Source organism: Ursus americanus, chromosome 5 (genome assembly GCF_024610735.1).
Source record: "Ursus americanus isolate L20-20 chromosome 5, mUrsAme1.1.p, whole genome shotgun sequence".
Lineage (NCBI taxonomy): Eukaryota > Metazoa > Chordata > Mammalia > Carnivora > Ursidae > Ursus > Ursus americanus.
This window is the reverse complement of record NC_142131.1, coordinates 13204426-13229233: the sequence shown is the minus strand read 5'-3', so window position 1 is coordinate 13229233 and position 24808 is coordinate 13204426. Positions and strand designations below refer to the sequence as shown.

Genomic DNA, 24808 nt, shown 5'->3' with positions numbered 1-24808 from the left:
ACATAGTTAACACATTATAATGGTTGCCTACGGGGGACAAGGACGTAAATGAAGGTGGAGGATGGGGGTTGAAGGGAAATAAAACAAGAGATGGAACTTTTGCTGACCAACGAGAAGATGTGAAATGAACTAATTAGTGTAATTGTGATTTTTTAAAATGCGTTTTATCCTGCAACCCAGTACAAATATGCATATGTTTAGCTGTAACAGATGTTTCACAAATCATTATTTACCTTCACTATGTTCAGTACTCTCTAGTTTTGTATTATTTGGTTTTTTTAAACTTGAGTCACAACCCACTAAATTGTTTTCACATCTTCCTAATGTGATGGGACCTGTAGTTGGAGAACGTACCACACCTCAGTGAGAAGTACACCTGCTCGGCGGCTCTCAATTTGTGGGACAAAGACTCTAAAGCCGTTTAAGGAAAGGCGTTTTTGCAAGGAGGGGAGAGAGTTTGCCTCTCTTTTCGTTTTATACAGATACATTTTGGATTCATTTCTGCTTCTGATTGAAGTTCAGAACTACAATGTAGTAGGCAGAAAATGGTCCCCAAAGGTCCATGTCCTCATCTTAGGAAGCTTTGAATTTGTTACCTTCCATGGCGAAGGACAAATAAATTTGCAGAGAGCCTTAAGGTTGTCAATAGCTGACGTTAAAATTGGGAGACTATCCTGGATTATCTAGTTGGGCCCAATGGAGTGGCAAGGGTCCTTAAAAGGGGAAAAGGGAGACAGATCCGAATGAGGCAATGTGAACAGGATTCCACTCGCCTTTGCTGCATTCGAAGGTGGAGAAAGGGAATCACCAGTCAAGGAATGAGAGTTGACTCTAGAAGCTGAAAAAAAGCCAGGGAGTGGATCTTCCCCACAGACTCTTGATTTTGGCTCAGGTCCTGATCTCAGGGTCCTGGGATCGAGCCCTGTGTTGGGCTCCGTGCTCAGAGGGAAGTCTGCTTGAGATACTTCCTCGCCCTCTCCCTCTATCCCTCCCTCCACCTCTCTAAAATAAATAAATACATCTTTAAAAAAATAAAAAGAAAAGTTGGATCTAATCAATTGCTAAGACACTGGTAACTATAAATCCCATAATTCTACCCTTTGAGGAAGGAGCTCTAAGCTTCAGGACAAGCTTTACAAATGCAAGCAGAGTTACCTGGCAACCAGAAAAATAAACAGTTTCAGGAGCAGCCCGCTGGAGATCAGAATCGCCAGAATCTTCCTGACTGTGTCTCTTGGTACAATCTTCTGCTTTTTATCTGTTTCTTAACTACTTTTAAAAATCCAGGGAGTGATTCAAAAGGCATGTATAAGTCATTCCTCATGATAATTTTCTCAAATATGGGAATTCATGGGGTGATAAAAATTGAAGAGACAATGGCTCTTGGAGAGTCCTTGAGGAAAGATTACATCTAAAGTAGCAGCTGACTAATGTCTTTCGGGTCACAGATTCACTTGAAATCCTTTTGAGAAGAATGTGCATATATACCTAGACATGATTTTGCATTTGGTTTTACTGATGTTATGGCCTCTTTACTGTTTATAAGCCCAAGTTTACAAACAGCTCATCTAAGTAGGTATTGTGTTTGATTTTAGCGAGGGAGAAATTCCTTAGAAGACATTCGTGTGACCGAGCACAGATTAGCACACTGGAAGTAACGTGTGTATTCTAGGTAACTGTGAGGGGCTGGGCTTTCTTCAAAGGGTTTACGCTTTTTGTTTTTGTCATCAGTAGGATCCACATCTAATCCTTCATTGGGAAAGGATGTGGGCTCTTAAATGCTATAAATGTGAGTGCTGTGGGAGTGATTTTGTCAGCTGCAAGGCTCTGAAGTATCACTTTCGACAGAAGCATTTTGGCAAAGTTCACTGTGAAGAATGTGGCCACGAAGTCCTGAGGGAGAGACGGCACAGTCACAGTGAGGTACAAGTGGGGGAAACACCCCTGCTTTTTATTTGGTTGTTAATCCCCTAATGGAGATTTATTGACAGGAGGCTAAAAATGAGAAGGGAACTCGTGGTCCTAGGCCTGGTGGTGGGGTGCAGGGGAAAGCGCGCGTCTCGTGCCCGCTAGGGAGGATCCGGCTCCCGGCGCTGCCGCTCCTTAAAGATAATCAGCAGATCTCACTGGACACAAGTGTTGTATCCAGAGCAGCTGCTGTGGGGGTATTATTCCAAAATGCTTATGACGTGATAGGATTCTCGCAATCCTAGAATTTTTACTTTCAGTGTAAGCTTAGAGGTACATGCATGTACTTCCCTCCTTCCTCTTCCCCCTTCACAAATGAGGGAACAGAGATCCAATGAGGTGAAATGATTTGCCCAAAGCTTCCAAATAGTGATTGTCAGGAAAAAAAGCCAGGATGTCATTCTTCTGATTTTATAAAACAAAACCTAGTGCATTTAAAATATATATATATATATATATATATATATATATATATATATATATATATATATATCTTTTTTTCAGCACCGTGGTTCTCATGGTTCATTTGTTAATCTACAGCAGTGTTCTATCTGCATCTAAAGAATGAATGAGCTTTGCTGTGTTTTGGAAACAATGAGAATCCCTCTGCTCATGACTGGGAGCATTTAGTGAGAAGCCAAATGAAGACAAGGAGACCTTTCAAATAGCTCTTGTAATTCCTGTGTTATGTGTTTACTTCTTCTCAGTCTGTACCTGAGAGGTCAACCATGGAGACACAGAAGCTCAGCTGGAAAAATCTAGAAGAAAGAAATATAAACCATGTGGCTACAGAAATATCAAAAACCTGTAGGATGTGTTCGAGGCACTTTGGAACAGTCCTTAGTCGGGAGAACCATGAAATACAAGAACATGGCTGGATAGCCAGTAAAAGAGGTAACAAAGACACCTGGCGTTCTCCCTCTGTGTATATTTATCCAACATAGAAACCATCTTTTGGTTTTCCCTCAGTGCAAGGTTTTGGGGGTTGCTTCTGGGAACAGGAAGTAGAGAATGGAGAGGATGGAACCAGGCTGTGGCTTGGGGCCACACGCTCTTGGGGTGGCAGAGACGGAGAATAATTTTGCAAAGCCAAATTTGAAGAAGAAGCTGGGAAACCAAGGTATCATTCAAAGAGACAATACAACACAATTCTATGGGCTTACAGTCAAAAGTGTCAGGAATTCAGGTGGGAGTCAGGTTATGGTCTAGTCATGTCAAAAATAACCACAAAACTAAGATCTTAGATCTTTTGCTCTCATATGTGTGGTCTGTCCTCTAAACTAACTGGTGACTGCTGCTCTATGAAAGTCTTTTAATACATAAATTTTTTTCTGGGAAGTAATAATTGATTCTGGATACAGAGATGTCACTGAAAAGTAATCATTTTTTGATGAACTTTCCCTAAAGAGAGTAGTATATAAATTGGATATTATGTTTTAAGCAAAAGAATCAAAGTGTCAAAAAAAAAAACCACCTTACAATCTGTTAATTTAGATTAATTGATAAAGCTTAAACAAAGGGCTCTGTATCCCTTGAGAGTTGATATAAAGTTTCTTGTTACTGATTAGTTCTCAGTATGTTCTGATTTCCATTATGATTTCTTTTGTGATCCATGATTTATTTAAAGTCTGTAGTTCTTACAATTTCTTAAAGCATGGAGTATTTTTAGTTACTTTATTACTGGCTTCTCATTTAATTGTACAGTGGCCAGAGAATGTAATCTGTGGGATGTTAGTTCTCTGGCACGTGCTGAGTTTTATCGGTAGCTGAGTATATATTCAATTCTTGTGAATGTTCCACACGTGCTTGAGGAGGAAGGTCCAGTCGAAAGGTCATTCCCCAAGAGCATTAGTGAATTCTTCAAGGCACTTGAGCTCTCCTATAGCCAGAGGCCAATCTAATATTAATTCTCAGTGCTAATATGAATTGGTTGTATAAACCTGAAGAGGGCCACTTTGTGACTGTAGATACTCAGGGATTTTTTTTCCCCCTGGTCCATCCAATGCAGAAATTATAAAAGATTATTTGCTGTTGAAGGGGCTCAGGATATACCATGTCAAATTATGCCAATTTGGTGTATTGATTATCTGGAGGTGAGGCAGTTGAGAAACAGTGAATGCAAGAGCACTCTGCCCTCCCTGCCTAAAAGCTAGCCAGCAAGTCTCCCCTCCCCTGTACCGGGACCAGGAGAGTAGCCTTTATCACTGGAGACCTAGAGATGGCACATGAGTCTTTATAAACAAACCTTAATAGCCTTTATCTTCCATTAGCTCCCCCTGTATATTTCCTAGTCATTTTCCCACAAATTTATTGGCCTTAGAGGCCCCAAACCCCCTTCCCTTTGTCTAGCCACTTGTCCACAATTTATTGTACTTTGTATAAGTGGTGTGCAAGCCCCCAGGTCTCACTGCTACTTTGAGTTTTCATTTCTTTTCTGTAAAGAACCCTGTGCATATTCAAAAAATGTTAACGTCGGTAAAATGTGTATGCCTCTTCTCCTGTGAATCTGTCTATTGTCGGTTTAGTTCACATGCCCCTTTCACTGAACCTAGCAATTCAGTTACTCACTTCCTTCTTGTGAAGGGTGGGGTCAGTCTTGTCAGCTCTTCTGGCTCAAAACAAACACACACCTATGATGCCCCCTTTCAAAATAATGTACTATCCCCTGATTTCTAGATGTTGGCTCAGTTTTTTCTTTTTGAAAGCACTGTGCAGGCCAAACCAAACATTCTGTAGGCAGAATATGGCCTGTGGGCTGACAATTTCAGACTTTTAATAGATGGTTTAACTTGGAATTCTGTACCCTGGGATCATTTTGTTGAAATTGTTAACATATATGTTTTTCATTTAGAAACTTAAAATGACTTAGTAAATTGGAACAGAGATTTTTTTTCCTCACATAAGAATGTCGGAATATCTGTTTTCTAAGAAATTCAGCCATTTCTCTATAGAGACCTAGGGTTAAATGTCCGCTAAGTCTAGAGGGTGTGAAGTTTGCTATTTACCCAATGCTCTACCAGCAAGCAGAGTCTGTCTCCCTGTCATCAAAACTAGGTAGTCCTGGTGATTAACTAGACGTAATTTGCATGTAAAATTAGATTCTTGCCTTAGACACACATCTATTTCTGTGCAGTGAATACCGAATACTGATTATTTCTTTATGCAGCTCAAATGTCTATAGGATTTTCACCTCATAATATGTTGGAGTGTAAGAGTCCCCAGGAGCTACGGAAATTTGCAGATGAAAATATCCATCCGGCCTCAGGTCCTCTGAGCACTGCCTGTGTGGCTGAGATCGGGGCCCTGTTCACGCTGATCCAGGCTTGCTTTCCGGTGCCGGCCTCGCGAATGATCCAGGTAATCTGAGCCTCCAGCCCTCTGGCCAGGCCACACAGCCCTACGGAAACCATTCTTCTCTCATGGAGGTAACGCACGTCACCCGGGGAAGGTCACGTGTTCAAAGGCCAGCGTTGCCTCCTGCGTGGGGCGACATGGCCTGCAAGGAGCCCTTTGAAATGCCAGGGTAGGCTTCAGGCTGGCGGAGCAGGCACTCAACCATGCGACAGCTGGAGCCCATTAAGGTTGGCATTTTTTGCCCAAGGGATGAAAGTGCCTTTACATTGGCAGGGACAAGGAACTGGCTCACACTTGACTGGTATTTGTAAATGCTTAAGGGACTTTCAGGCAAAGGAGGTGAGCCTGTCCCCCAGGGCCCTGTTTCATGCCTGAGCAGTCTGCTTGTGGAAGTAATTAGGTGCTGTGCTGATGGGCTCCCTGTCAACTTAAAGACAACTACGTGCATCCAGGAATGGTTGTCCGCAGAGCACAGAAAATTTCCTTGAAGAAAAATGGCCTGAACACAGGAAAGGGGTCCCAATAACAAGAATGGTATGGTTTCCCCCATTGTTATCATTATTGTTAACGTTAATACCATCAGTGCATACTCTCTAATCAGTGTTTAGAGAAAAAATATAGGGCAGTTCTGAGGGCCTTTTATTCCAATAATTTTTCTACTCCTTCATTTAAAAATGCATACATAGGGGTGTCTGGCTGGCTCAGTAGGTGGAGTAGAGACTCTTAATCTTGGGGTCGTGAGTTTGAGCCCACAAAGGGTGTAGACATTACTTTAAAAAAAAAAGAATTTTAAAAGATGCTCCCAAAATGCACATATAATTGTTATAAAATCATCTTTAAGCCATACATTTATTTAAAAGCAAAAGTGATTTTTAAATGTAACTCAATAGCAAATATGATTTATGAATATGATTAAATCCTTCCTTAAGATAACTATGGCCAAGGTCTGACCATGAAACATCGTATTTTCTTCTTCAGAGATAAGGTGCAGGCACAGAGCTGGAAATCGGGAGCCAGTGTTTGATTCCCATCCTGCATGATGTTTCCTCAAAACGAGGGCCACTGATCGATTAAGTTGCAGAATTCTTGTGCCCTTTATTCCATTCTTGGAGACTGACAGTACACATTAGTGTATTGAGAACTCTCGGGTTAAGGCTGCTAGACACTGCGTTTCTCATATTCCCTTGTCACTATGATTTCTAATGGGAAATAGGTTTCATAAATAAGTTGCACTAGTGAAAACCGTGTTAAGAACGGAGTTAAGGTGGGGGAGAGACAGTGGGGCACGAGGCACCCTTTTGAGCTAGTCCTCCTGACTAGCAGATACAGAATGACTTTGGAGCCAAGCTTTGGGATGCTTTCTAACGTCGCGTGAAAGTGCATTGTCACTTTGTGTGTCGCCGTCCGCCTTTGACAGATTGCTTTTGCTGTATTTGGGACACGATGGTTTCCAAATCATAGGTAACATCTTTCTTTTACTGACAAAGATTCTGCTGGGAACTGGCAACCTAAAGTTTTCCTTGAGTACTAAAGAAGGCAACAATGTACTGTTGATTACTTAACGTTTTGACTTTATAATTACATTTAGCAAGAGATCTGAAGTAAATTCTCATTAATTATAATTACAGAACACCTTATTAAAAATCATTCGAGATCTATTTAGAAGCATAGCAAACAAACATCCACCAGGAATGATAGTCACTTCCAGTTCGAACTCTCACGGGTGGAGTTTGTGTTAGGGCACTTAGGGCTGGAGCCACCTGTCTGGGTGTTCACTGAGGGCTGCCATTCATTGTGAGCTTTGGGCTGTAGAGTGTTGAGTTTGATTCCTGTCCCACTAGATTCCTTCCAGGCCAGTGGCTTCCAACCAGGAAGAGTCTGAGAACTTGTGGCTTTAAGTCTTCACAAGGATTTTCAGGCTTTTTCTGCCAAGTATACTTTCTTTTTCATGGGTGAGGCTCGATTCTCAGTAGACCACAATAGATTACTTTCTCCTCCTGTCTTTTTCTTTTTTCAGGGTCGGGGATGGTGGGGGCGGGGGGGGCGTTCAACTGCACATATTTAAGTTATCCCACAATGTTAATTGACCCTAAAATGTTACGACTTGAAATCTGTGCTTCTCTCAAGGTTAGTTTAGGTTTCACCCGCATTGTATCGTTTGTCTTCACAGGGTGGTTCTTACGTAAAGGGGACTGATACCCAAGGATGCTCTGAGATTGACATCGTGTTGTTCAGTGATGTGTTTGCCAACGTGAACCACTGCAAGAAACAACTGAGAGAAGGGTTGGATGCTCTGAGAGAAAACTTGAAGCAAACTTCACATGGAGACAGGTCTGGGTGAAGGTGTTACTTTGAATTCTTTTATTCTACAGGTGGAAAAGTCAGCTAAGGGAAACTCTTAGCTTGGCACAAAAGGGCATTATTGAGTAATAATTATTTGTGTATTCTAACATTAAATTCTTGGGAGGAAATTTGGAGAGATTGCCCCAGAGGCATTTTTTTTAAAAGACTTCTAGCTAAACTTTCAATAAAGTTTCATGAATTTGAGATCCTATGATTTAAGGACTAATTATGTCTTCTCCAAAGCACCTTTATTTAATTTCCATCCCCTTAGCTGAAATCTGACTCTGAGGAATGCAAACAGGAAGGGGTGGGAAAGGTGCCTCCAAGTACCAAGAATCTTTGAGACACATTTGTCTGATAAACATTCCCTTCAGCGGTATCCCGGGGTCTCTTGCTGATGTGGCTTTGCTGACATTACACACAATGTCTCCTCTTTGCTCCAAATGTTGAACTAATCAGGCCTGGTGTGTGTGTGTGTGTGTGTGTGTGTGTGTGTGTGTGTGTGTGTGTGTGTGTGTTTTGGTAAGTTCCAGAAAGAGAAAAAGAAATGAAAAAGCCTTGACATGTTGTTATTTATTTTTCTATTTCATTTTTACATCCCCTGTTATTTTTTTCAGTCTAGTGAATTGAGGATGAAGAAAAATGCAAATATCTGTGTTGTAAAATGAAGAAAACATTTTTCCTGAGGAAAATAGACCAAGCTAGGTGCCACTTGAATGTGAAAATAAGATCAATGTTTGAAAACAGTATTCCAGGACTGTTTCTTAATTTAAATAATAGATTCATTACCAAGCTCTTGCTTCAACTGAGCATAAAGAAGTAGTTTGAATGTGTCTTTTATTGAAAAACACTACCTTTTGGAATACCAAACACCTACTAAATTGTGGTAGTTAGCAAAAGACGTCAGATGAATGGCATGATGGTGACTGTAATGAAGTCTGTTGGGTTGGAAAGGCAGAAAGGGAAATGATGGAGTTTCACATACGATTACGTTTGGATGGAGAAAGACCACCTTTAAGACAAAAGAAAACAAAAAGGAGAAATGGGAGAATGTGTTTTTCATTTTACCCATTGCTTCTTCCAAGTTTTCCCCATTAAATTTGTAAACTATAGGGTACATTATACCATTGTTATTATTATTTATCAAAACAGAATGTTAATGTACTCTAAAGGCACATTAAAAATAAGAGTTAGGCTATACCCTTTCCATGGTGACCTTATTTGGAATCAAAATATTTGTTTTTCATTGTTAGGTCCTTTTTCTATACTCCTCGCCCACCCAACTTCAAAGAACCTTATGGACTCACTCTCCCTAAAGCTTTTTCCCCTCCTCCATATCTCAGGTGCCCATCCTCCTGGAAAAAAACAGTCTTTGAAGGTCTTTACTTTTTAGATTTCCAGAATGAGTTTTGAAGTAAAATCCATGAAAAATAACAGCCCTGAAAACCTTGGTTCATTTGCTCTAATTGTTCCTGACTAAAAACAAGCAAACTCATTTTCTCATCTGTGTTCCTTCTATTCTTTCAACTCATTAAATAATTTAATTGAAACCCCTTAAAGTTGAACCGAATTCCCAGGTAACCACCGTCTTTTCTTTGCACCTGTTAAGTACCTATTCATTTTCTCTTCCCCCGAGTGATTTTTTCCAGGGACTAATTGTTTTAATTCAGCCTAGAATCTATTTTATGCCACATTCTATTTTGCTGAATAGTTCCGGTGGCTGAAAAGGAGCATATTTGCTGAGGAATGAGTCTTCGAAGCAAACTGAGGAAGGACCTGTGAAGGCAGGGAAAGAGGCAGATTGTTCAAGGTGTTGTCCTGTGCCAAGATCTGCACGCAGCAGGAGTTTTTTTGGGCTTTCTTCTCCACTACTTAGAGCAACCAAGACCATACCACAATTCATTTGAAGGGAAAATTGAATTAAACATGGAAAAGAAGCAGATATGTGGTTCTGACAGTTGGTTTTGACTCCCACCCACTGAGAGAGTAGAGTTTATTGTTTCAGTTGATGCCTGGTTTTTGGTGATATATTGTTTGTTGCTGTTATTTTTAAAGCTATTCAGTTACTTTATTTTGAGAGGTGGGTGTGAGGAAAAAAACTCTTTTCTTTTTGAAACTAGTCTATGTCTTAACCTACTGGTAACAGCAACTGTTCTGTGTCAGTCATTTGCCGGGCCCTGCTTGCAAATGAAATCTCAGGAGACTTGCCCAATAAGCCCAAGGTACTGGAAATCATTTACGCGCCAGAGGAACTGTGCTCCTCTCTTTACACATCAGTGTGTTTATTATTAAAAAACCACAATGGGAAAACATACTCTTAGCTTTTAAGGAGACACGGCTATAAAATATGTGTCATGCCTGTAATGGTTATGGTTATAATGGGAACTTCTCCCCATTATCTTATTGCTTTGATTTAGAGCTCTTGAAAACAAGAATCTCTGTTTCATTTTATTATCCAGTGAGAGCATCTTAAGGCTCTCCTCTGAGAAAGTCTTTTGGAGCCACATCACAGGACACGGAATTGTCCTGATAAGACATGGGCAAGATGTTCAGGGATTGGACTGACGAGAACAGGAAGTGGCAAATAATATCACCTGAGGGCTCATGAACAGGCGCTGCTATGACCCATGCCTCATTTATACTAATAACATTAGCAAAAATCTTATGGGATACTCATTGGACAGTAAGGTGCATGCAGGGTAGCCTAAGATAGTACTGACATTCTCATTAACCTTGACCCATTCTAGAACTCTGAACTTCTCAGTAGAGCTTATACTTCATTCAAACTCTCTGGTATTCACAAGGGTAAGTTTCACATACCTATGGCCATGTCTCCCATAGCCCTGTCTCTTGGAATTTCTAGTAATTTTTAAAGATTAAAGCCAGGACACCGTGCATAAAAAATCTTAGATGCTTCAGCTGATGTTCTCTTTCCAAAGAGGGTTTACTCTTTCTTTCTTCACCAAATGAATAGAGTAAGAGCTGATTACCCGTGTCACACCTCATACCCATTAAAAAAACATGTGTGGAGGCAAGAGCATGGGTAGCTTTTAAGGATTCCCAGGTGATTCTATTATGTGGCCAAGTTGATGGACCACTGTTACAGCTTAGTATGTTCACCAGGGTCTCCCCCCAGTCCTTGTCTCCCCAGCCCTTGAGACTGAACCCTAATCCATGTTGTTTCATCCTGGCAAGACGGTCAACAATTCCATTCAACTCTTCAAGACCTCCTGCTTTGTTTCTTTGACCATACCTATCTCAGACATCTTCAGAATTCAGCCAATGTTTGGAGGGAAAAGGTCATATTTCAGGTTCAACTCTCCACCCTTCCCTTTGCATCAGAATTGTGGCCTCCAAGTCTCTTAACATTGCGTCAAACCCATGAGCTTGACAGGGTTCTGCTGGTTTCTTTAACCCCAGCAGTTTCTCTTTGCCCAAACAAAATCCATGTTTTCAGCCTCTTGTCTATTACCCAAGTCAGTGTTATGTCCCCAGAAAAAAAGCAGCAGAGTTACCTGTCCACCTCTCCATGATCTGCTGCCCCCACCCTCATGGGACCTCAGTCTCTCCAGCTTCATCAACTCCCTGGTGCCTCTCGAATATGCCTATGCATGGTTTTTAAAATCTAACTTTCTGGTTGTTCTTATGGAGCATCAGTCTTGTATAAACTACTCCATTATACCCAGAAGTAGAAGTCTGATTTCTTTTAAAATATTTTATTTCATCATATCCACGATTAGCAATATCTTGTGCCCCAATCCATATTCAGATGATAATTCATCTAACAGTTACTTGCTAATCACCTATTATGTGTCAGATTACTAGGGACAGGGCAGTAAAGAAGACATACACAGCTCTGCCTGCGTTCAACTAACACCCCACTGTGAGAGAAATAAGCAAATAATATAATGCCAGGTGGTAACTAAATGCTGTGAAGGAACATAAAGCAGGGTAAGGGGGCAGGGAACAGGTGGCCAGGAAAGGCCAACTGTGCAGGGGAGACCTGAATAAAGCCAGGGATGAAGCCACATGGATCAACTTCGGTGGGTATATTCTAGGTATAGGAACAGCAATTGCAAAGACCCAGGAGGGAGCATTTCTGGAATGTTCAAGAAATAGCTAAGAGAGTAGCAGGGTTAGAATACGGGGAAGAATGGTTGAAAATCATCTTGTGTTTCCTTTTTTATTATTTCTCATGTCATGTCATGTTCCTCTTTTAAGGATTCTAATGGGAAAGAGAACACCATTGTCTTTAAGATTCAATTTTGTATGTACAGAAGGTCTTCACAGGCATTCCTTTGAGATCATGGCCTACTGTGACATTCTGGGGCCTGCCCCCTCCACAGGTAAGATGCATTTGTCTTATTTCACAGGAAGCCTTAAAATGGTTGCTTCTTTAGGTTGTATTTATAGAGGACTGACCACATCCAGACGCAGTATTGAACGAGGCATGGGGAACCGGACTGCTTGCAGTAGAACTAGAACATGGAGTGTTTTTAGGAGCCACTTTTCTTTTCTATAGCACGTGAACAATGCATCTGTATGCTGCCAGTTTTTAATTTAAGAAGTGGGATCAAGGATTAACTATTTGTCTGCTATAATGGAGTAGAGAAAAAGTGCAGGAATCCCTTGAGCCTAAGTTGAGTTTGCACCGGGGTTCAGCCACCATCTGGTGGACTCAGGAGGGTAAATGAGTCTCCTCCAGTGGGAAAGATGGGCTAGAAATACAACTTTGGCCCCAATGCGACAGATCAGCGTTGAAGAGAGAGGCGCTTAATACTTAGCCCCAGTGGACGCATGCCCCTGTCTCTTGGAGAAAGTTTTCAAAACACTTTGAGTGAAAACCAGAAGAGCTGGTTCCTGGCTGTCTGATGTGGCAGCCAGAGCTCAAGTCAGCATAGCTTTGCCGCCTGGGTGGTGGAGTGCAGCTCTGGGGTTAGTGTGAGCGGGGAAGGTGTCCAGAGGGCCTGAGCAGCCAAGAGGCACCCTCACTCTGACTTGAGAAGAAGCAAGAACAGGCCTCTCTCCTTGGTGCTCTTACTTTCCTGGTACTGGCAGAAATAGTTGTAGCTTTGGCAGGCATGACCACCCCGGTGGCATTACTGTTTTTGGTAGGACCATCAATGCTTTTGGTAATAGCAGCCATAGAAAACATCTAACCAAACAAAAGATCGGGAGAAGATGGTAATGGCAAATAGCATGCAGTATAGAAAGAAAGTGTCTGCAAGCACGTGTGAGCTAGTTGAAGGGGGCATCTGAGATAGGGGAGGAATCTGAGGGAACTCCTTCAAGAAATGGGAAATGAGAAGGACAGAGTCACAGAATGAGATCGTTATGGCCATTGTGATATTTTTATCCCTAAGATGTTGTGGTATCTGGAATGAGATATGAAATATAAAATTCAGTCATACGTATAAAAAGGGGGGATAAAGTATCTCCATTAGGCAAGAAGATGAAGGCCCTGTTATCGGCCCCTCCAATTTCACGTGTCTAAGCCCTCACCCCCAGTGTGATGGTATTATGAGGAGAGGCCTTCGGGAGGTCATCAGATCTTGATGAGGTCATAGGGCTAGCACCCCCATGAGGGGATTAGTGCCCTGAGAAGAAGAGAAGGAGACCCCAGAGCTTCTTCTCTGGGCCATGTGACAGGAGAAGGCAGCCAACTGCAAGCCAGGAAGAGATCTATCACCAGGAACCAAATCTACCGGCACCTTGATCTTGGACTTCTCAGCCTCCAGAACTGTGAAAAAATACATTTCTGTTGTTTAAGCCATCCGGTCTGTGGTATTCTGTTATAGTAGCCCAAGCAGAGGCCCAGATGACTGAGTGATTTGTGTAGATGTAAATATATTCTCCAGAGAAGTTGGGAGTTGAATCAAGGTTTCAGCTTGACTTGAAACATATATATATATATATGTTCATAAAACTATGGGGAACTCTGATATATATATATATATATATATATATATATATATATATATATATATATATATATATATATTCTCTTTGTGGCGATGGGCGGAAATGAAACTGCCATGAGCCAATACATGACCAGTTATCCTCCCGAAGCTTATCAGGACCTTACATTTTCATTGTTATTTATCTCATTGAACTATTACTTGTGGAATATCTACCATGTGCTCTTAAATACTTACAATGGATTAGATAGCAGATCAAGATTTTTGTTGTTTTGGAGCTCACATTTTGTAAAGGAGTGATTCATGAGCCCAGGAACCGTGAAGTATCTGTTTTTTTCCTAAAGCTCCATGCTCTCTCTGATCTCTGTTTCCATTGATATACTTTCTTTCCTTTTTTTTTTTTTTTTAATTTTTTAAGTAATCTCTTCACCCAATGTGGGGCTCTTGAAGTCACGACCCTGAGATCAAGAGTCATAAGCTCTTCCGACTGAGCCAGCCAGGCGCTCCCAGTGATACGCGTTTCTAAACCTGCCCCATCCTACACTCTGCCTTGAAGTTTCTGCTTACCTTTCAAGACTCAGCTCAGTGTCAGTTCCGCTTTCCTCTCTAATCTTTCCTAGACCTGCCTCTTCTGCTTTTCTCCTTTCTCCTTGTATCACTGCCACAGCACGATCCTCTGTATTGTCACTGTGCATGGGTTTGGCTTCCCACAGTGTTTTGAGCTCCATGAGCATAAGTTTTGTCTTTGCGCCTGGCACTTTATTATTCAATAACTGTTTATGGACTAAAGGGAATGAACATAACATTGGTCCTACCCTCTCAGCCAGACTCCAGAGGAACATGTTGAGTTTTTTGATCTAGTTCTTTTATTTATCAGTACTGTTGGACAATGTGTTGCTCATATTAAAATTCTCTTCTGTGGTGCTATAATTTGTTAATACACATATATTGCATGCTTGCCACCTTCTAGGAACTATTAGCACTGGGGGTGAAAACATGAATAAGACATGATGGGGCTTATAGTCTGGAGGGGAAACAGACACATAAATAGGTCATTTTAATATAACATCATTTATAATAAAACTATGGGGAACTCTGAAATAAGATAGGGTACTAGGAAAGGGAGTGGGGACTCAGGCTATCCTGCAGTTTTAGTAAGTCCTCCTGGCTCTGGTAATTTAGCTGATCCTGTCAGATTTTTTTGAAATGCTGTGATTTATCCAGCACCCATTATATGCCATACAGAATTCTCATTGCCCTAAAGTTAATCTGATTAAATGATTCCGTTGGACTTGCACAAAAACCTAAAAGAAAGATACTATCTCCAGTTTGAATATTTAAAAAATTGAGCCTTAAAAAAATGTAAGCAACTTACCCAGTTATGTAGCCAGTATGTGCAAGGGCTGGGAGGTAAATCCAGGTCCTTCAGACAGTCTAGGACCTGCGTAGACTGATACAACCTCCAAGTTCTATAATGGAGAGAACACCCTGGGCTTGAAGCCAAATCCCAGATCTATTTCATATTATCTGTGGGACCTCGGGTAAGTCATGTAAAACTCTCAAGCCTCATTTTTTTCATCTATAAAACAGAGATAGTTGCAAGAATTAAAATATGAGATTTAATTTGAAATCATGTAGCAAAATGCTTAGTACAATGAATATTGATTTAAAAAAAAAGATAATTACATCTCCTTAAGTCTTACCATAGGCTCACAGAGCTCTTGTATTTGTACAAATGCTTTCTTTCTCTTGTGTGCAGACTTCAAAATCACAGTTGTTAGCCAACAGCAGCTCCTGGGTACTTGTCTTGAGGATTTGAGGCTCTATCGGTAGCTCTCGAGTGAAAATGTCCCCCAGAGGAGCAGAAGTATATTTTTACACTGGCTTCTAAGTCCCCTAAGTTCTTGAGCACAGCTGTGTGAAATGAATTGAAAAAGCCTGAAATTATTATGTAGCCCTGCTTCTCTCCACTGAGGATGGGGAGTGGGTTTTACAGGACGACAACAGTGCAGCAACTCAGACAAGTCCTTGGGTTCCAAGGAATTTTAGTGGGCAACTGTATGTTACTAATAATTGTCAGAGCAAGACTCACATGATCACCTCAATCTTCACAGGCATCTTGATGTAACTCCCTCCACGTCTTACATGCGTTCTAAACAATTAATAGCATGGCCCGTGTGCCACAATGCGGCCCAGAGCCATGAGATCTGACAAGATCATGACTGATAACATTCCTGCTCTAGATAGGATTCTCAGATCAACACGACCAGTGTCACTTGGGAACTTGTTAGAAATACAGAATCTTGGGCTCCATCCCAGACCTATTAAATCAGAAACTGCCTTTCAAAAGATCCTCACGTGATTCTGGTACTCATTAAAGTCTGAGAATCCCTGAATTAGCCACCAATTAGGAAACATTTGGGCTCAGATCTAACCTGCAATAAAAGGCAGTAGGGTGACAACAGATGGCTAAACGTCCCAGCCAGGCTGACTTTGGGCAACCTACTTACCCTCTTGGACTCTATTTCCTCATTTGTAAGCTGGAGAGAATGATAGTTCCTGTATCTCAGGGTTGTCAAAGAGTAAACGTGTTAATAATTATAAAGCACTTAGAATAGTATTTGATTCAAAGCAAGGGAGCTACTAAGTATTCCTGCTTTACAAGTGATGGTGATGATATGATGATGATAAAATAAAGCTTAATAAACTCACCTAAGTCACACAGAGAACAAACAAAAAATCATAAGCCTCAAAAATAAGTTGGAGGTCCCTAACTTGCGTTCCTACCAGTGAAGAACTTTGAAGGAGGGGAAATGTTGATAGAGTAGTGGCTTTGAGTAGTAATCCCTGAGTCAGCCATGACATATTATCAGCTAGAGTAGGTCATCAAATACCTGACATAGCTATTGAATACCAAAATTTGAGTTAAATTATTGTTTCTTTTATCTTTATCATCATAAATCTTAGTTTCTGTGCCAGTCTGATTGCTAAGAAAGGCAGAGAGCCTCCCAGTAAAACCGAAAGGTCTTCTTTAATAGTTCTAATGACTGTTGCTTGAGAAGTTTGGGACTAGAATATGTTTCTTATAATATGACTTGGTAAGAATATTTGCCATATATAACCCTAGTCGCTTATGTTTATTATAGGAATTTGATTTTACTCTCTCATCTGTTGATAAGCAACTTACTATTATATCTCTGATTTGACCTTCAACACCTGGACCAGTATGAAAAGACTGCACAGATATGCTTGAAATTAGGAATCCACATCAAGACATATAAGTTATTTTTTGTAAAACGTATTTTATAAGTAAAATAGAGCTCCTGGCCAGTTAACTTTAAAATATGTATTGTAGTTTTAAAATTTGCCACAATTAACAAGCGTTGTCGTTTTGTGACAATTTAGTTGGGCAGGATAGGTATGTATAAGGGCTGTCCAAAAGAAATTCATAGAACTTCTAATTGTGTCGAATTGGGAAAATTTAAATAGATTATGACCAAAGATGTGAAACATTTATATTTCATACAAGTACAATCAGTACAGCCTAAGTGGATGTCTTATGAGACGTTAGCATTAAGCTACAGATGATTATTTGATCACTCTTGCCAGTTAATTTAGTTTTCCTCCCTCTTTAGTCTATCACTAACTGAAGTGGATTATTTGTTTTAAATTTGGCCTAAATACATCTTTAAAATCATCTCTACCTTTATAAATATAATAAATTCCCCCAAGAGTCCAGGTAGTAGAATCTCTTCTGCAAGTCCGTATACAAAGGAACAATTTAGATGTGAAACAAGGGGGATTATATAGGTTACTGTTGAGAGAGCCTGATGACATTAAGCTTATATGTAGATGGTATTTGCATAAGGTAATGAAATCTGCTTCTGGGAAATAAACTTCCTCTGCGAATAGACAGAAAATCTGCCTCTTCAGATTTGCTCATACCAGAGTTTGCTCAGTTTGAACTGCTCCAGCGTCATGATGTTGAAATTTTCTCTTTTAATGACTTGGGTAAACTGGAACAACTTTCCTAAAAAGAAGAAAACTGTTTTATTTTGAATGACCAAGGTATGATGAATCAGAGTAACATAGCTCATTTGTATCAGGGGAAACCAAGAAAGGAGAGGAGGGAGCAAATACTCACAATGGTCTTTGTTCCTTGGTGTTAACAGATTTAAAACTTCACCTTTACCGCAAACTGTACCTCTGTAACGACAGTGACATGGCCCAGCTGTGTGCCTTGGCCCTCTTGCCATACCAGGTGGATTTTGTCAAGGCATCCGTGGCGAGGGTGAAGGAGCTCATTCGTTTAATGATACACTGGCTCAAGACATCATTTGCCTACTCCACGGAGGAAAATAAGTATGTACCAGCCATAGGCACCATGCGAGCCTTCCTCTTCTCATAACCCTTTCCTTTATATTTCCAGGCCCCACCTCTTTCCTTGGTAGGTAGAGGAGAGGGAATATATGGAGAGAGAGGGAGAGAGAGAGACAGAGAAAGGGCTGTCTAGAATATGGAACATCTGTATTACATTATTCTAAAACAACATAATGGTTTGGTAGGAACCAAATAACAGAAACAAAAATATTCAGTGGCATAACCAGATGGATTGGTGCAAAGAAGGAAGGTGCAGGAAAAAGGAAAGGGAAACTATCAGCACAGTTTGAATGGGATGTTTACTCTTTGAAGCCTCGGTTGTTCCTTCTGCTGTAGCCGGTGCTATCAGAGGCAGAGTTGTCTTTCAGAGAAGGTGGATCTTCAAAAGTTGACATGTGCATGTCCTTGTATCTTTCCTTGCCTTTGGTAGGAATGTGCTCTAACTTATGATGAAGGGATGTGAGGGAGACTCAGTGACTCACCTGAGTATTTTAAGATAAACTTTTGATAAAGAAGTAGAAATGAATTCTCCACTTGGCAGAAATAGCAGAGACAGAGGATTTACTATAACATGTTTATATATGGCACTTTCTACAACGAATATGTCTTCTTTGTCTTTGCATAAAGTTGCTAATAATCTTGATTTGTTCATCTAAATCACACACTCTATTCTTTGTATATTTTTCTGTTTACCATTGAAAATATTAGTCACTTTGCAAAAACATGTATTACTTCTATATAATCACCTCCTGTATCTAAACATCTCTAAACATTCTATATGTTTTTTTCTCATTTGGTTGAGTAACAATTTATTATTAAAGATAGAAGAACGGGGGCGCCTGGGTGGCTCAGTTGTTAAGCGTCTGTTTTCGGCTCAGGGCATGATCCCAGAGTCCTGGGATCGAGCCCCGCGTCGGGCTCCCTGCTCTACTGGAAGCCTGCTTCTTCCTCTCCCACTCCCCCTGCTTGTGTTCCCTCCCTCGCTGGCCGTGTCTCTCTCTGTCAAATACATAAATAAATAAAATCTTTAAAAAAAATAAAGATAGAAGAACAGAAGAACAAAGAAATAAAGCTTCTTGCCTAAATAGATCATTGGTCAGATGACAGCCCCGGTTTTGAAATCTAACACTTTTTTTTTTAATGGAGAGCAATTATAAGTCTGGAAAAAGAAACTTATCTATTAATATAGCAGAACAGTAGTTCTAAGACTTAAAAAAGGTGGTATTGTGGGGAAATTGGACCACATATGTTATAATATGGTAATTGTTTTTCTATTTTGGGAAAGTAATCTGTTAACGTTGTATTAAATATTTATTATGTGTTAAGGATTTTAAAATATTCAAACCATTTGTCAAGGTAATTCCCTTATATGAAAAAAAAAGGGATAGTAAAAAGTAAAAAAAAAAAAAAGTTTATTTATTACCTGGTTTCAAAAAAAAAGAGTTGAGGCCATTTATATTAAAAATATGTCATAAAAAAGAGTACTAAAAATAAAGGTTTAAAAAAAGAGTTGAGAAATACCTAGAGAACGAACCTTGGAGAAAATAAATCACATTTAAAAAAGGAATTCGTGTAAATATGTTCAGAATTGTGCTGCCAAAGATATGGAAAACGGGAAACTACAGAAAGGCTCCTGAAGAGCACATATACTTGCACACAAATATGATAAAACACTATTCACAACAAATTTGGGAGCATGTAATACATGGAAAGGGTTAAATGCAACAATGTTAAATGGCTCAAATAAAACACAGGATAGTGAACATGTGTCAGAGGTATGCAACTACCCATGTAAACGTGCCGTGAATGTCTTTCTTCCCCCTACATTTACTCTCATGGAATATGAAGAGCATCTCCTACTTGACTGGTTTTCAACCAGAGCTTCCTTTTGGCCATGGGAGTATTAGCTGGGGTTCAGTGGAGCTGGATTTGAAGTGTGGTGTTTGTTGTCAGCCCCTAAGGGAGTATTGTAAGGACTGAATTATCGATCAGCTGAAATCTGGTTTGTTATTTCATTACCAGGACAAAAATTTTTGTCTACTTTTAGTTTTTCCTATTTCCTTTACTGAAGTAAAAATAAATGACCAATAGTGACAGTATGAAAATATTTCCATTCTATTAGGGAAAGAACTGCTTGATTTTGCAACATATCCTCAAAAGAGATTGTTAGAGCTAATGAATGCCAAGGCAACAAAAATACATATTTGGATCTCAACCACCATGAAATCCTGAAACTACCTGGTTTTGTTTTTTGTTTTTTTCTCCTATGAGTTTGTTTTTAACCCTCAGCTTTAATTTTTATTTTACTTTTCCCTCATACATAAACTGCAATTTAAAAGATTAATGTAAAAAAATTTTCCTTCTCTACCCCAAATTCCCACCTCCCTAACAATGTTTAGGACATATTTTGACAAATTTTTTTTTATGTATGCTTAGTTTTTCAAAAACAAAGAACAAATGGGTTTGCAGTTTATGTATCACTATGAAAATTGTTTTTCGTTTAATCTATATTATATCTTTTTATATCTGTACCTAGAGATCTTAGAGATCTACATTCTTTTAACGACTGCACGGCACAGATCACTGGTGAGACAAATGTAATGTGAGGTTCAAATACAAACCACACATGCGATATTAGATATTCTGGTAGCAACATTAGAAAGGTAAAAAGTAATGGAAGAACTTAATTTTAATAATATATTTAGCCCACTATGTCAAAAATATTATTTCAACATGCAATCAATATAAAAATTATTAATGAGTATTTTCCTTTTTTTAAAATGTAAGTCTTCAAAATCCATTGTGTACTCAAGTCAGACTAGCCACATCCTCTACAGAAGGTCATAGAAGTAGAAATGCTGATGAAAGGGAGGGAACATATCAAATTTGTATAGAGTTGTATTAATTTACAAAAAAGACTGTATTAATTTACATTTTCACCAATAGAGTGTGAGTGTCTATCTTCTCACAAACTCACCCATGCTGGATATTATCATTCTTTTTATTTTGCCAATCGGATGGGTGGAAAATTATTGTTTGATAAATAGTGAGATTGAAAATAGAATTTCTTCTTCTGTATTGCCTGTTGCGCTTAAATTTTTCTCATAACTGAATAAATCGGTCTTCATTTTCTGGGTTAAGGGAAGTAGACAACCCTTCATTCTGTGTTTCTAGGTTCCGGAGACTTCCTTCCTCTTACACAGTGGAGCTCCTCACCATTCATGTCTGGGAACTGGCGGGAAAGCCGCTGCTCTTCAGCCTGGTGCAGGGAATGAGGGCAGTCCTCAAGCTTCTGGTTCGATATGCAGAAATCGATGTTGTTTGGCACAGACACTACCATCCCAAGTTCCCCATTTTTGTAAAGGTGAACCAGAAACACACAAGGTAACTATTTATCTTTTTCTATGCCCTTAGGATAGAAGAAGCATGTTTGCCATCCAGAAAGAAAGTCTGGAGCAAAGACAGCTTGATTGTGATTCACTGTAAATGAGAAGGCCTTAATTAGCACAAGGTCAATTCCCTTTGATTACTTCTCACAGAACTTTAATTCTCAAGTGTGAATTACAAGTAATTTGAATAGAATGAATCAAATGTGGATACACACAGCAAATGGGGAGGAAATTGAAGACAGGAAACCAGGGAGGAAATGCCTCCAGAGGTGAAGAGGAAAAAAATGAGAGGGCGTCAGAGTTGCGGGGAGCAGAAGCAAGATGCTGCTTCCTGATGGGTATTAGGTCTCTTGCTTCCACCCTTCCAAGAGTCCTCTTCTTAACCATGTTCCTTCTATAACTCTGACATCCCCTTTTCTCACTACACAACAAATCAAACCGAGTTCAGACATGGATAGTTTTGTGTTTCGTTTTGTTTTGTTTTGTTTTGTTTTGTTTTAGGCCATTCATTTTAGACCCTGCCAATCCTACTATCAACGTGTGTGACACCTGCAATGCCTGGGACGAAGTTGCCCTTGTGGCGAGACATAGCCTACTGAAGCCTCTTTTCAGCAGAGTGAGAGCTGAGCCCCCTTGGCTTTTCACAAACGACTGGTGAATTGGGCAAGGAGCTACTGTCCTTGGATTTCCACGAAGAAAATAAAAAGGACGCAGAACATATTCCCAGTTAGAGTGCTCTGGATGAAGGGCAGTATGATTAGTCTTACTCTAATTCACGACGTTAGTGACCCAATCTTTAACAAACATATTGATGTGAGTCATTGTTTGAGATAAAAGAATCCATTTCAGCCTTTAGGAGAATTGAACCCTCCTCTCCCATTTTTTGGATTTATTTGTTTTGGTGACCTTGTGGCCAAAAAAAAAAAAAAAAAACATTTTTAAAGATCTAAGTAGCCACAGTGAGTAAATAAATAAAACAAAATTCCCAGGTCATTTGAGAGAAGATTAACTGAATGGGTAAAATCATTCCAATTTTTTAGTTTTGGTTCATTATGGCTTCAGGTTGACTTTTCAACTCTCCGGGTGGTCTGGTATTTCATTGGGTCACCTGTGTTTTCAAAATTTCCCTACAAAAACCTGCTTGCACTAAGTACAGCCCATTCACTTCCAGACATAAACTAACAAATCACTACATGGAAATATCTGGAAGAGACTCCTTGAATTGCCTCAAAATAAACTGTTTCTAAAATCATTTTATGTCACAACTCATGGGTCAGAGTGGAGCCCTTCTTAAGGTTGCAAGGTGCTCAGCCATAAGGAAGGGCAGATTAAGTACCCAGGCTATGAGCGGTCCAGTTTTGCCACAGTTGTTTTCAATTGGTGGCATCAGTTGTTTTCTTTTCTATTAAGTAGAATTAGCAGCCACTGATAATGAAAGCCAGAGCCCACCAGAAATAGACCAGAGGAAATTTCCTGACTCACTTGCATAGCAACGATTCATCATCACGGAAGATATATGAAGTGTGACTGCAGATTAATGTGAGTGATTAGGCTTCTCCACATGACAGAACTCTTTCATATAAATGAGCACTGGCCCCTTCAGGCAAGTCCTCAGAGAACTTCTATGCTTATTCCAGTGATGTGATTGGTCTGGAAACACTTTTAGACTTCCCCTCAGGGGAGAATGTTCTTTTGAACATCCTTAATGGTGACAAAATTTGTCCTTTGAGAGTGGATTTGATTTTTGGAAATGGTACAATGTATTCATAGTGGACATCTGTTATTTTTTGTCTACCCAGAATCCTTTTCCCCAATTAATGGTTGGAGAGACTGCAGTTCTTCTATTGTTTATTCTGTCTCTGAAGGCTCTTAAGGACAAATATTTTTAAAATGTCTTGGGAAGTGGCCACATTTCCTCACTTTGGTAACCGAACCCATATTTCCCTCAGGTGACTCCTCCTTCTCCACTGGGTCTGCGTTGTTTAGATGGGATGAATTGACTACTAGTTCTAGGAGGACAGGCATGTGCCTCAGGAATGGCACAGTGATTGATTGAACTAAAACACCACTATAGCACCCAGTTCTGGAATTTGGACTTGAACTGCTGGGAAGAGAATTTCTCCTGCTGCTATGAGGGAAGCATGAAACTGCCAGTCACCGTCTTGCTACTCCAAGGGGACAGCCTGCCTAAAAATGGAGCCAACACAAAAGAGAGCTGATTTGGGAAATGAGCAATGATACACATGTATGCACGTATGTACACATCAATATCATGAGCAAGATCAAGTCCTGGTTTGTGCTCCTGGATACAGATGTACTTGGAAGAAACACTCTTGTGTCACAAGCCAATAAACTCCCCCTTTGCTTAGTAGGCTGGATTTGGGTTTCTACCTTACAACCAAGTGAGTCCTGACTAGTCAAGTAGAACAAAGCCAGGTCTGGTGAATGAATTAACTCATCATCAAGGAGTAAGGAAGGTACCAACACAATGATAACAAATTCCTACTCAAGAAGCATTCATTGAGCACCTGCTAAGTATTTGATCTAATAGTCCTGATGCTAAGATAAACTAGTCAGTTCAGGATGGCAAGGAGCTCTCAGCCAACAATAGACACTGCTTTTCTTCTTTGCTCACATGAATTCAGAGGACCATTTCCAAAGACGAGTGCATGACTGTTTTTTTTTGTCTTTGGCAAAGATCGCATTCTTGAGCATTGTCAGAGCATGTTATTAGTTTCCTGAGGTAACTAATTTTTTAAGAAGACAACAGTTATCTGAGGTTATGAATTCTGTCTTTTTAAAAATAGAGTCCTGTTTGCTTTCTGTGGTTATACCTCCTGTAGAACATGAGAACACAGGAATTTCTATGCAGGGAAGCAAGGGCAGGATGATTAGCACGCGATACGTAAATTTATTTCAGAGTTGGAAGAACTCCTGAACACTGTGAGACCTGACATTGGCGTTGGAGGGGGTGTGAGTGGGGAAAAAGTCAACTCTGTCACCAGCTTTTGATCTACTTTTCTCAGCAGCATTGAAGAGGCTCTTCCTCACGTCAGTTTTTTTCGGTCTACTCAGAGGATAAAAAATCCAGAATAATACAGTGTGATTTTGCTCTGAATAAGTAAGGTCTGATTTCTTTGGTTGCAAGGTGTGATCCACTTGGATAAATAATAAGAAAATTTATTGCAGGGCACTTGGGCCAGCAGCTCTTGTCATCCCCTCATGGGCTTCATGCTTTCACCTTCTTGCATCTCTGCCCGTCTCTGCATCTGCTCTCTGCACCAATCAGTGTCTCCTCTTTCTACTGAACACCTTCTTCTCCTGACTCATGATTCCTTCCTCCTCCTCACTTGTGCTTGCAGAGACCACAGCTCTCAGGAAGGTGACTCCTCCAACTTCCCCTCCCAACTCAACCTGGCAAATTCCTTTCATGTTTCTTAGTTCACATTCCTGAGG

General features: G+C 40.1%; 2 protein-coding genes across 5 annotated transcripts in view; one reads left to right on the top strand and one right to left on the bottom strand.

The window, feature by feature from the left end:
* The first annotated feature begins 1760 nt into the window (after positions 1 to 1760).
* Positions 1761 to 22295, top strand: LOC123799310 (2'-5'-oligoadenylate synthase 1-like). Its single transcript, XM_045808371.2, has 8 exons — positions 1761 to 1923; positions 2676 to 2862; positions 5135 to 5325; positions 7493 to 7653; positions 11887 to 12011; positions 17756 to 17945; positions 21138 to 21347; positions 21854 to 22295. Exons 1-8 carry the CDS (start codon positions 1765 to 1767, stop codon positions 22008 to 22010), a joined length of 1380 nt encoding a protein of 459 aa, XP_045664327.2. The 5' UTR covers positions 1761 to 1764; the 3' UTR covers positions 22011 to 22295.
* The window catches only part of LIX1 (limb and CNS expressed 1), a 67082-nt gene continuing 60147 nt past the window's right edge, over positions 17874 to 24808 (bottom strand). For all 4 annotated transcript variants that reach the window (XR_015724376.1, XR_015724375.1, XR_015724377.1 and 1 more), the window contains one exon: positions 17874 to 18026. The gene's annotated coding sequence lies outside the window, so the exon portion shown is untranslated. The remainder of the gene's footprint in view (positions 18027 to 24808) is intronic.